The sequence below is a fragment of the Myodes glareolus genome, chromosome 9 (assembly GCF_982192425.1).
Source record: "Myodes glareolus chromosome 9, mMyoGla1.1, whole genome shotgun sequence".
NCBI lineage: Eukaryota > Metazoa > Chordata > Mammalia > Rodentia > Cricetidae > Myodes > Myodes glareolus.
Window position 1 is genome coordinate 55,698,291 of NC_142034.1, and position 12,674 is coordinate 55,710,964.

Sequence of the window (12,674 nt, forward strand, 5' to 3'; positions counted from 1 at the left end):
AGTAATGAACTGTTTTTTGCAGGTCAAAGAAAAAGTTGTTAAGAGCAGCCAGGAACTGATTTGCAGCAGTATCTCTCCAGAGCCAGAGGATTTATGTGGTGGTTAACAAGGTCCTGCAGGCTGGTATGGTACCCTGGGAACCCCAGGGGAAAAGCTTACCTTCACCTTGTAGAGCTGAAAATAGATGGGTTGGGTGCCCATGCGAACATAGTAAGTGATGACGTCCAGGATAAAGGGGTCCACAGTCCGGGATGTGTCTAGGCAGGGAGGCTGTAAGGAGCAAGGCAGTGTCTTCAGCAGCCACTCACTTCCAGGCTGCTAGGGACGCACCATTGTCTCAATGAGAAACTCCAAAGCCCCCACACTCCCCGTGATGACCAAATCTGGCCAATCCTTCAACGTGCTCCAAGCCATCCTGGCCGTCTGGTTTTTACTTCTAACCAAAATACAAATTACCTTTTTGTTTTATTTTGTTTGTTTGTTGTTTTTGTTTTTGAAGACAGGTGTCTCTGTGTAGCTTTGACTGTACTGGAACTTGCTCTGTAGACCACAGTGGTCTTGAACTCACAGAGATCCACCTGCCTCTGCCTCCCACGTGAAAGGCGTGCGGCACCAGCATCCGGCTACAAACTACTTCTAATGAGACTGCCTTTCTGGTGAGCTGGTTAATTTCATTTGCTCAGACTTACTGAGCCGTGAAGCGGTGTGCTAGCTGCCTGAGGATGTAACTAATGAGTAGAAGTTTAGGTTTGAATTGGATACTTATTATCCAGAACCCTGAGCAAAAGTTATTCAGATTTTTTAAAGCCGGAGTAATCTTCAAGGGAGACATAAGAGGTTGAACTGCATGGTGGGTGATATCCCTTTGCTCTGGCCACCTCTTATCTATTAATAAACTCACTAATAAACCAAGTGTAATCTCATGTGCCTGTAATCCCTGCCCCTTGGGCGGCCAAGGAAAAAGAATGTTAAGTTAAACTACACAGTGAGGCTCTGTCTCAAAAGGAGCAAACCAGCAATAGTCACACAGTGCTGGGGTTGGGCTCAGCCCCTTATCTTCTGTGATAGCAATGTCAATGACTGTCAGACACAGAACAGAGCATCCATACAGAACGGAGTACAGGCTGAGCACCCCTTATCAGAAATGCCTGGGGCCAGAGGTGTTTCTAACTCCATCATTTTTTCCCCTTCAAATTTTGAAATATTTATGTGTAGATGAGATACCTTGGCAATGGGGCTCAAATGTAACCATGAAATTCATTTTGTCTCATATGTACCTCACCCGCTAAACCCGAAGATAATTTCACACATTTTTAGTGTTCTTATGTTTTGACTATGACCTGTCACATGAAGATGGGTGTGGAATTTTCCCCTTGTAGAATCACGATAGTGCTTATAAATTTGTGTGTTAGAGCACTTGAAGTTCTGGATTTCCGGGTTAGGAATGCTCAAGCCATGACACTAGACTCGGCAAGAGGCTCAGATTTGTCGTCAGCATTCCATATCTAACCCCGAATCCCTTCTGACTCTCACATCTGTTTCATTGAAACAGTCCTTCAAAAAATCATGCTTGGTCAGGTGTGGTGGTGTGCACCTCTGATCCCATTGCTCAGGAGGCAGAGGCAGAGGCAGAGGCAGAGGTAGGTGGATCTCTATGAGTTCAAGGCTAGCCTAGACTATATCGTAAGTTCCAGGCCAGTCAGGACTACACACTGAAACCCTATCTCAACACTCCCCACCCCCAATTATGCTGATAATACAGCGTCCTGATAAGAAAGCATTGCTTCACAGTGTCTGCAGGCCTTTCACAAAGGCCATGCAATTGATTAACCAGAAGAAGAGTAGAAGGAAGAAGCAAATCTTTTATGTGTCCTGGTTGGAAGAAAAACTACCAGTAGAAGAGAAGAGCCAAGGCCTCCAGAGAACTGTCTCCCATAGTCTTCTCTGGCTTTCAAGGGGGAAAGCATTTTAACATCCTGCTAAACAGTCTTTTGTGCATGCGCAAAAACAAAACATCTCCAGGTGATATTCTTTTTTTTGTTTTTTTTTTTTTGTTTTTTGTTTTTGTTTTTCAAGACAGGGTTTCTCTGTAGCTTTTGGAGACTCTCCTGGAGCTCTTGTAGGCCAGGCTGGCCTCAAACTCACAGAGATCCACCTGCCTCTGCCTCCCAAGTGCTGGGATTAAAGGCGTGCACCACCACCGCCCGGCTCCAGGTACTATTCAGAAAACAAATACACACATCCAGACATCTTTGTGTGCATAAAACATGTAAGACGAAGCCCCCAATCAGGCAGGCAAGAAACACAATAGAGACCTTAATTCAGTGACCTGTCGAAAGGCAAATGTGTACTTTTTATGAAATGTTTTCACGTGTTAGCTTTTAAGAAATAGAATAAGCGAGGCAGTGGTGGCTCATACCTTTAATCCCAGCACTTGGGAGGCAGAGGCAGGCAGATCTCAGTGAGTTCGAGGCCAGCCTGGTCTAACGAAGTGAGTTCCAGGACAGCTAGAACTGTTACATAGAGAAACCCTGTCTTGGAAAACAAAACTACAACAGCAACAACTAAAAACGAGAAACAAAACAAACAAAAAATAAATAGAATGAGTAGTTTGATAATATATATAAATCAGTAGTTTCTTGTTATTTGACAGTACATTTCTTCCTCACCGTGACAAGAAGTGCACTACACAATGTGAGGAATAAGCTGAGTGAGAAATGGGGAGAAGGGTATAAGGAAGAAAGACTGTCCAGTCCCCGAAGGCATAGAAGAAAGCACTTAGGAAGTTACATTGTGCCCCCAGAGAGGGACACTTAGTATGCGAAAGGGGCTGATTCTTTCTCTTTAATCAAAATGCCAATAGGTTTTTTTTTTTTTTGAATTTGGTCTGGTGAGATTTTTTTTTTGAGGACCAGAGTTAGGTTCCCAGCATCTGTGTGAAGCTCACAACTGTCTGTAGCTCTAACCCCAGGAGCTCTGTGCCCTCTTCTGGTCTCCACAGGCACCTGCACACGTGTGCATGCATGCGTACACCAAATAAAATAAAAAATAAGCCGGGTGGTGGTAGTGCATGCCTTTAATCATGCCTTTAATCCCAGCACGTGGGAGGCAGAGGCAGGCGGATCTCAGTGAGTTCGTGGCCAGACTAGTCTACAAAAGCTAGTTCCAGTACAGGTTCCAAGGCTACAGAGAAACTCTGTCTCAAAAAAGCCAAAAAAAATGCAAATTCTAAAATTTATCAGGAAAGATAAGCTAGCATATCCTGAAAGGTTCTGTAATAGAGAAATAATGCTGTAGGCTTATCCTTCCAGATATCAAAATAGAATCATAATTTGCACATGCATAAATCCATGAAAGCATAGATTCCATGTTCCCAGAAATAGCATCACACAGATGTAAGAGTGCAGTCAGGGATACAAGCAGAATACCAAACGGACGAGGCAGGATGGTTTATATAACTAACAGCTTTGGGAGAGCCTGCTAAGCATTTGGGAAAAGCAAGATTACACACACACTTCAAATGAAAGATTAAAATTATTTGTGTGTGGGCTCATTATTCAATTATAAGAATCCAGACTGTAACAGTGATTGAATCCTGTGATCCAAGGCTGTAAGAGGCCAGAGCCCCAGGGCTGGTGAACCGGTCCAGGGGTGAAGTGTATTGCACACGCCTGGAGTCCCAGATTCAGTCCCCAGAAGCCATGTAAAACAGCAAAGTTGTCCACAAGAGTACTGTGGTATGCATGACCCTCAAACACACAGACAAGGAGGAGGAGGAGGAGGAGGAGGAGGAGGAGGAGGAGGAGACACTTTCAAAGGCAGAGGTCTTAAGGGATAAAAGTTCTACATCTAACAACAGAAAACAGTAAACTCTAACTAAAAAACCTAATGGGACACTGACACAGTGTAAAACCGAAATCCACAGCATTTACAGCAGTGAGCTGGTCTACATGTGAACAGCGATAGGCTCTCAAGGCAGTCGTGTGTCCCCTCTCTAGCCTGCCATGTCAGTCATGGGTAGGGATGGCAGATGCAGTCTGCAGTCAGATCCCCCGGTTCCCAGGGTAGAGGCTGGGGCATCGTAGTTTACTTTCCTGCTTTGGGCAAGTTAGCTAATCTGTTTCTGCTTCAGCTACCTGGCCTGTAAAATGGAGACACGGTATGGTGACAATGGCACTTGGGGACATCTGTCCCCACCCTTGGTGAGAACTAAACGAACAAATCCCACGGGTTCATTCTGAGGTCAGGGGTTGCATGCCTTATGTAACTGGGGTCTCATTCTGACTCCACCTCCCTCCTCATCTGAGCTTTTAAAAAATTTTCCACCTTCATTCATGCCCCTCACACTCCTCTTACCCTCTCCTTCCCCTCTCTTCCCCTCCCTCCCTCCCTGCCTCCCTCCCTCCCTCTCTCCCTCCCTCTCTCTCTCCTCCCTCTCTCCCTCCCTCTCTCCTTCCCTCCCTCCCTCTCTCCCTCCCTCCCTTCCCTCCCTCCCTCCTCGCTGTTCCTACCATCTCGGCCAGCTTGAGGATGGCAGGACACAGGGTGTTGACAGTGCTTTCGTACCACGGGTCTGCGCGACCCAGGAAGGAAGCCAGCTCTCCCAGCTCAGGCTTTCTGGATGCCTCTGGATTCTGGGGATTTGGGGGATAAGGGGACAGACACTCCTGTCAGACCCTCCCCTCCCAGTCTGGGCACCCCAGATACCAAAGTCCAGTGCTCTGTGACCGTGGTCAAGTCATCTAGCCTCTTGGGCTCAGTTCCTATGCTGTGTGAAGACACATTAGTGCTCTGTATCATAAACTCAGGGGAAGCAGAAGAGCTTTGGCTGAGGGTCACTTGTCTGTGACACTGAGGAAACACTGGTGGCCTTTAAAGGGCAGAGATGAGCATTGCTTGGCTCTTGTTCTGGGTGAGGATGAGAGTGGATACACCCCACCCCCACCCCCAACACCAGTGAACTCTAGAGATCTGCCTCAAACTTTCTCTCCTGTGGAGGGAGGGAGGGGAAGTCCTCTCATCAGATGAAAGCAAAGAATTTCAGTACAGCTAACAACATGCACTGTGAAGACTATCTAGAGAGACAATATTCCCTTTTCTGAAAACTACCTCAAGCAAAGACGTTAAAACAACAAGTGGACCGTGCTTGCTTGGGGTCAGAATGGATGTGGCCTTGAATTTTAGCTGCATCTGCGCCTGTGTTGACTTCATCTCTCAATTCTAAGCCTAAACAGTGCAGGTTGGAAAACCAGCTTAGAGTCGGCCTCACTTACTAGAGGAAATTCTCTCGGAGTAAGTAAAACCACTCGGAATGTTTTTCATACTCTTTAAGCTTTGGGTAATTGTTTGCTTTGTGTTTAAAACCAACCCCCTTTGAGCAACATCATGGGCACAGACATGGTGAAGGCAGGGCAATGCTCTTGAGAACTCTGAACCCAAGCTTTGGGTGTGTGGCATCCTTGTCCTTAGCCTCCCTCTCTCTCTCTCTCCTGAAGCATGTACTCTCTCATCTCTACTTAATAAACTCACTAACCCTCCTTCACTCTGGCTCATCCTGTGGCGTAGTCAAGGTCTGGCTTCACGGAGCGGAGGTCCCCAGCGTCCCTCAATTCGCTGCTCAGCACTGATAATTCCATTACAAAGACACGAGGGGGTCCAGCAGAGGGGGGCTGCTGTGGCAAAACCTGCGTCTTGACTTCTGACCTGGAAGACTCCTTCCAAGTCTCTCTCAGCTCCACATGCTGAGGTAATGTTCTCGACCCTGAGCCAGGGAGCCAGGCTGCTTGTGGTCCCCACCCTTCCCTCTCTTCTCTGATGAGACCATTGCTCCTGACCCTTCTATACGTTTTCATGGTCCCCTTGGCCCTGGCCCTCCCTGTTCGGTCACCTGAGGCGCCAGCACAGGGATGTAGTAGAGCTGCAGGCTGAGTCTAGGAGTGAGGCAGAACTTCTTGGCTTCCCGTTTCCTGGCAACAGGCAACAAGGTAGAGTGGGTAAGAGCTTGGGGTTGGGTGTAGGCATCAAATAGTCTCGGCTTTGCTGTTTATCATGCGTTGACTTTGGATAATATATACTGGCTTTCTGAGCCTCTGTTTACCCATTTATGAGATGGGAACAGTTGTCATTTCCTGTCAAGCTGAAGGCTGGGCACTGGGGATGCTCTGCAATGTTCTTCCCTACCCGCCCCAGCCTTTCCTCCCGTCCCTTTTACCAGCTCATTCCAGACCCATCCACACTCCCAACAACTCCAGTTCCCAGTCCCTCCTCAGGTCCTACCTGAGTCTGTAGTAAGCCTGGGCCAAGCGACCCAACATCCTGTCATCTCCCAGTATGAGCACACGGGCTGTATGCACCCTGGAGACTCCAGGCAGTAGTGCCCCGTCCCCGCTGGGCCTGCCGGTCCTCCGATGCAACCCTGGGGGTCCATCCCAGCTGCCAGGCATGGAGAAGTCCGGGGGCCACACACGCTTCTTGATGCCCCCCTTGCGCTAGCAGTGCAGCCCGCTCCATCTCTGAGCTGCTGGAATCTGGGAGCTCGTCACTCCCCAGAGGAAGGTCCCGCTCAATACCACTGTCAGTGGACACCCTGGCCAAGTCCCTGCCTGGCCTGAGTCCTTGTAGATCCAAGGCCTCCAAGTCAGCACTGAGGCGCAGCTGCGAGCGGGGACGGAGGAAGAGCACCAGTTCCTTCCTGGGACAGGACAGGGGAGTGTCAGGAGGACAGGGACAGCTCCCCAGAAATCTGGGAGCCCTCTTTCCTAAACACTGTCCACTTGAACAGAAGCCCCATGGGACACTCCACAAAGGAGTGTGGTCAACAATGGTCCAGGGTTCTATGTACCCCAGTTCCCTCTCATTGAGGCCAATAGATAAATATATTTCTTCTTTTTTCTTTCTTTTCCTTTCCCCTTCCTTCCTTCCTTCCTTCCTTCCTTCCTTCCTTCCTTCCTTCCTTCCTCCATCCCTCCCTCACTTCCTCTCTCCCTTCCTCCTTTCTTTCTTTCTTTCTTTCTTTCTTTCTTTCTTTCTTTCTTTCTTTCTTTCTTTCTTTCTTTCTTTCTTTCTTTCTTAAGACAAGGCTTCTCTATGCAGCCCTAGCAGTCCTGGAACTCACCCTGCAGACCAAGATGGCCTTGAGCTCACTGAGATCTGACTGCCATTGCCTTCTGAGTGCAGGATTAAAGGCATGCACCACCATACCTAGCCAATCAGTAAATGTATTACAAAGCACTGAGAACCCCAGCACTAAAGAAATTAGCTCAGCCCAGCACCTCTCACCTTTAACTGACCCTGGAGCCCTCCCAACCCCCCACTTCCTGAAGCTCACTTGGGACACAGATACCAGACCACCAGCTCCAGAAGACTTGGCAGTTTTCCAAACTCGCTTCTAGGTTCAGAGAGAGAATGTACCGAACACGACCCAGCACGCAAAAGGGAGGGTCAAGCCCGAGTACTCCAGCCTATTACTTCCTACCACAACTGGAGTCCTTGTCATCACTCTCTAGAAAAGCCAAGAAGGTTGGAATAGGTCAAAAGAATAGAAGGAAATGTTTGTTCTGGAAGGCCCTTCCAGGTCTGGGTGCCATAATGGTTTCTGCTTGCCTCCCTAATGGGGACATTGATGACATCAACATGGGCATGAGACCAACGGTTAATGCACCGGGTTATTCCAGCCTGAAGAAGAAATGCTCTTTGTCCAGACACATGGAACAACTCAGAGAACAAAACTTGAACACAGACAGGATCCCAGACATGTGAACACACACAGACAGACAGGATCCAGACATGTGAACACACACAGACAGACAGGAGCCCAGACATGTGAACACACACAGACAGACAGGAGCCCAGACATGTGAACACACACACAGACGGGAGCCCAGACTTTTGAACACACACAGACAGACAGGAACCCAGACATGTGAACACACACAGACAGACAGGAGCCCAGACTTTTGAACACACACAGACAGACAGGAGCCCAGACTTTTGAACACACACAGACAGACAGGAGCCCAGACATGTGAACACACACACAGCCAGGAGCCCAGACATGTGAACACACACAGACGGGAGCCCAGACATGTGAACACACACAGACAGACAGGAGCCCAGACATGTGAACACACACAGACAGACAGGAGCCCAGACATGTGAACACACACAGACGGGAGCCCAGACATGTGAATACACACACACAGACAGGAGCCCAGACATGTGAACACACACAGACGGGAGCCCAGACATGTGAACACACACAGACAGACAGGAGCCCAGACATGTGAACACACACAGACAGACAGGAGCCCAGACATGTGAACACACACAGACAGACAGGAGCCCAGACATGTGAACACACACAGACGGGAGCCCAGACATGTGAATACACACACACAGACGGAGCCCAGACATGTGAACACACACAGACGGAGCCCAGACATGTGAACACACACAGACGGGAGCCCAGACATGATAGACATACACTCAGCCATTTCTACAGGAGCTCAGAGGCTCGGGCACGTACAGAGCTGCTCCTGGTCGGTCCACAGGTGGAAGGTGATGTAGGGGCTGGGCAGGGGGGTGTTTGGCAGTCGGTCTTGAAGAAGGTCACCTGAAGAAAGGAATAGGCTGGTACTGTGAGGAGGTGGGCTGTAAGCAAAATAGAAGCCCAGAGAGACTGAGGGAAGGGAGTTGACACAGGGCTGTCCTGCCCCCTCTGTCCATTCTGGGCTGCCAAGGACAAGCTTTACTGTGCCCGGCACACTGACTTCTGTATGATTTCTAGCCCATTTCCCTTGCTCCTTGTAACTGTTGTAGTTAAAGAAGCTCCATTTTATGCTAGACATCCATCTTGGTATCCACCAGCCATTTGTCTCTGACTCTACTCCCTGGAAGATAAATTCCCAGTAACCCTGACTCAGTGACCCCCCACCCACCCAAACATGTACAACCACAACTATCTACCTGTTATGATATAACTAACTGCTTTTTTCTTCTGTAATTTGCTTACCCAGAAACACAAAGATCATTTTGAGTTTCTGTAACCACCTAACTTGGCAGAACAGAACAGGTTTTACTTGCTTGCATGAATATAGAAGATCTTAATGGAGTTCTCCCCTTTAAAAGTCCTTCCCCCATCCCTCCTTCACGGCAGTGTCAAATTCAGCTCAGAGGTTGTTCGTCCTGCTAGCGGCTAATCAATAAATCTTTTCATTATAATTGGATTGAGTCTTTGGTCATTTCCCAGGGGTCACAAATCCCGTAAGAGTAACCACTGTGGGTGCACTCAGTGACCACATGTTCTGATACACTTAGGCTGACATGTTCCATGGATGCTTTGGGTGACTGAGCAGCAGGACACACACTGGAATGGTCCTACCACGATCAGGACACACTTGTTCTGGGATGTTGAAGCCAGCTCACAGACCTTGCTCCCCCGGGGGCATGGCACTGCCTTATTAACATTCAAATAGAAACGAGGTGTGCAGAGTACAACCCCAAGGGATACATAGTGCCCACACCTAGTACAGCAAGATTTGAATCCTGGTTCTTCCACTCACTAGCTGAGTGACAGGCTGCAGACATTGAAATCTCTTTCAATCTTTCAAATCAGTTTATAAATCTCCTCTGTAAACTAAAGGCAATGATCGTTTTTTTCTTTTTTCTTTTTCTTTTTTTTCTTTTCTTTTCTTTTCTTTTTTTTTGGTTTTTTGAGACAGGGCTTCTCTCTCTAGCTTTGGAGCCTGTCTTGGAACTCGCTCTTGTAGATCAGGCTGGCCTTGAACTCACAGAGATCAGCCTGCCTCTGCCTCCTGAGTGCTGGGATTAAAGGCATGTGCCACCACTGCCCGGCTCATTTTTACTTCTTTATTATACAAATTATTTGATTTGGCACGTCATAGATTTAAATACATGTTAAATGTTTAGAACAGCTAATGGAATAAAGCAGGGCACTTTACAGGTGTGGGCACTCATGATCACTGTTAACCACTTGTTTAGCCCCAGGCCTGGCAAGTCCAGACCCCAGAATCCTGGGATCTATCTGCACCTTCTGAAATCTCATTCTGTCTAGCCTAGCTCTTTGGCGCCCCCTGCGGTAGGCGATCCCTTGGCAAGTCCCCCCCCCCCACCGGCCGCCGCCCCGCCCCGCCCCCCCCCCCCCCCCCCCCCCCCCCCCGCTTACCGACGCAGTGCTTTCTTGTGGCCGCTGGCCCTAGCAGCGAACAGTAAATCTCCTCGAGTCTCTCCAGGTGTCCCAGCCGGCTGGGGCTGTCCTCGCTAGCCACCTGCTCTATGGCAGCCACTATAGCGTGGAAATAGTATTCCAGGACGCGACGGGAGCTGGCCTGTAAGGACGGACATCAGAGTTTGAGTCCTATCCTTCAGCCCACCTACTCCACTCCTATGCCAAACTGGGCTGGACCACAAACTGTCCAGCATGGCACAATCCTTCGGCTTTTAGAGGCTGGGCAGGAGCTGCCAGGTAAAAGATTCGGGATTCCATGTCCAGAGCCTGGGTTTCTGTCGGCCTATGGCTGTGGCCCCCTGTTGCCTGTGGGTAGGCAGTGGCTTTCATACCCTATGCTGGGGGATAGTTATGAAGAATCCACCAAAATAAAAGATTCAAGATGTGAGGTTCAGACCGAAAAAATTCGGATGCAAAACTAGAACAGAAGAGCAATATTCCGATACAGTTTGATTGGGCAGAGCCAGGTCTGAATAACAGGCTGAAGAGGGGGGCGGGATTGCTGACATCCTCCCCACTTCTTGAATCAGGGCTAGCAGAGGGGGGGGGGGACGGGACACACAACTGAGCCCTCCCTCTGGGTGCCTGGCTCCTCCCACTGCAAGTCTCTCCATCTTCAGCCTGCATCCAATCCAGTCTTGCCCAGATTTCCCTGCTACCCACAGAGGGTCACTCCCAATGGGATCAGTCCTCCCCGTTGTTCTCCAACCGCAAGAAGTTCAGCCCCTGGTGCTGACTCTCAGCCAGAAAGATTTCTAGGACTGAGGCTGAATCAGCAGGGGTGGGGGATGGAGTGGAGGGAAGTGCCCAGCGAGGAGGCAGGGTGAGGTGGAGTGGTGGTGGTGGTGGTGGTGGTGGTGGTGGAGGAGGAGGAATAAGGCTGGGAACAGCAGGCATTAGAACACTGGATAAATGTTACAGTAAATGCATACTGTGTAGCCATTACAAGTACATGTTTCCCAAGGAATATGTTTGCACAGGCCATGTTTCTAATGTCATGGGAAAATATACATTATATAAAGCAGTTGCAGAGTTTGGTAGCTCCATGTATCAATAAGGAGGCAGGATGGGGACCAGACAAGGGTTCACATTTCAGCTCAGTCTCTTTGCTTCTGTGTGAGCATGAGTAGAGAGAGGACCCATTCCTCTGTGCCTTAGTTTCCCATCTATGAAGGCAGATGGTAACTGCATTTCACAGTTTTGGGGAGAACTTCACAATGTGATCAAGTTTAACAGTGTCTGGACCAACAGTCAATAAACTGGTTATTAAATCATCAGTGTTATCATTATTGAGGATATAAATACCAAATGTTCATTTCTGCTCTTTTTGCTTATTTTTTTTGTTTTGTTTTTGTTTTTGAAGACAGGGTTTCTCTGTATCTTTGGAGCCCGTCCTGGAACTCACTCTGTAGACCAGGCTGGCCTCGAACTCACAGAGCTCTTTCTGTCTCTGCCTCCTGAGAGCTGGGATTAAAGGTTTGTGGCACCACTGCCCTGTTCTGTTATTTCTAAGAAGTTTCTTTTGAGTGATTTTTATTTTTGTCTTTAAGGGGCTTATCTGTATTTTTCATATGTTCTTTAATAAACATGTATGAATTGTTGATTTGTGGGGGAAAGGGTGACGTGGAAGAGTATGGGGAGTGCCCAGGGTGGGATGTTAATTACCTGCAGCTTCCTGTTCAGAGCACCTGTGTGGCAGGCATCCCCCAGAGCTGCCTGCAGGGCGTGAGAGACCACATGGCGCATGCAGGCCTCAGGTGTCTGCTGCTCCTGGGCCGCCTCAATCTCCAGCAGCAGGGCGCTGCACACGGAGGCAGAAACCAGCTCAGGGTCCACAAACAGGAACACTCTGGGGGCAAGAGCGGAAGGGAGGTGCTGGATGGACACCCCCAAAAGCTTGGATGGAGAGTCCAATTATATAACACCTTTGCTAACAAAAGCAGTTTCTAGTGGTTAATTTCCCTAAATGTAGAGAAGCTTCAGGTTAGGAAGCCCATCGTTGGGACAATAACCAGGAGAAGCCGGGACACAGCGGCTGGAGTCTCACAGTCCTTTTAGAGGGGCAGCTGTAGTTCCCTCAAACTCAAGTTTCCATGTGGGGGATCAGGTTAAACTCTTCATCCAGGGAAGTTCCAGTCTGAGTCCTGCTTTCTAGTCTTTAGCATGCTGGTCCAGTGCTCATCACCCTCTGGGGAGACCTTAAACAACTCCTTCTGATAGTGGAGCACTGGCCCACATAAGCCTCATCTTTGCCCATCACCCCATCAGGCCAGAGAACTGACTCACCCACACTTCCCTTCCTCAGGAAACTATGCCACGCTCCCAAGTCTCAAACCTACATGGTACTGCTCAGCTAAATCCACAGCCTTGCCTGCAGTAGAGAGAGGCACTTACTCCCACTGTACCCTCCTTCCCCTTACATTTTTCT

At 48.8% G+C, this 12,674-nt stretch overlaps 1 protein-coding gene across 1 annotated transcript in view; it reads right to left on the reverse strand.

The window, feature by feature from the left end:
- The window catches only part of Pik3r6 (phosphoinositide-3-kinase regulatory subunit 6), a 51,784-nt gene that overhangs the window by 13,148 nt on the left and 25,962 nt on the right, over positions 1–12,674 (reverse strand). Inside the window, 8 exon segments of the mRNA XM_087910492.1 lie at positions 160–270; positions 4,512–4,634; positions 5,888–5,966; positions 6,277–6,488; positions 6,490–6,692; positions 8,525–8,611; positions 10,184–10,346; positions 11,912–12,095. Coding sequence (XP_087766618.1) covers positions 160–270; positions 4,512–4,634; positions 5,888–5,966; positions 6,277–6,488; positions 6,490–6,692; positions 8,525–8,611; positions 10,184–10,346; positions 11,912–12,095 — 1,162 coding nt within the window.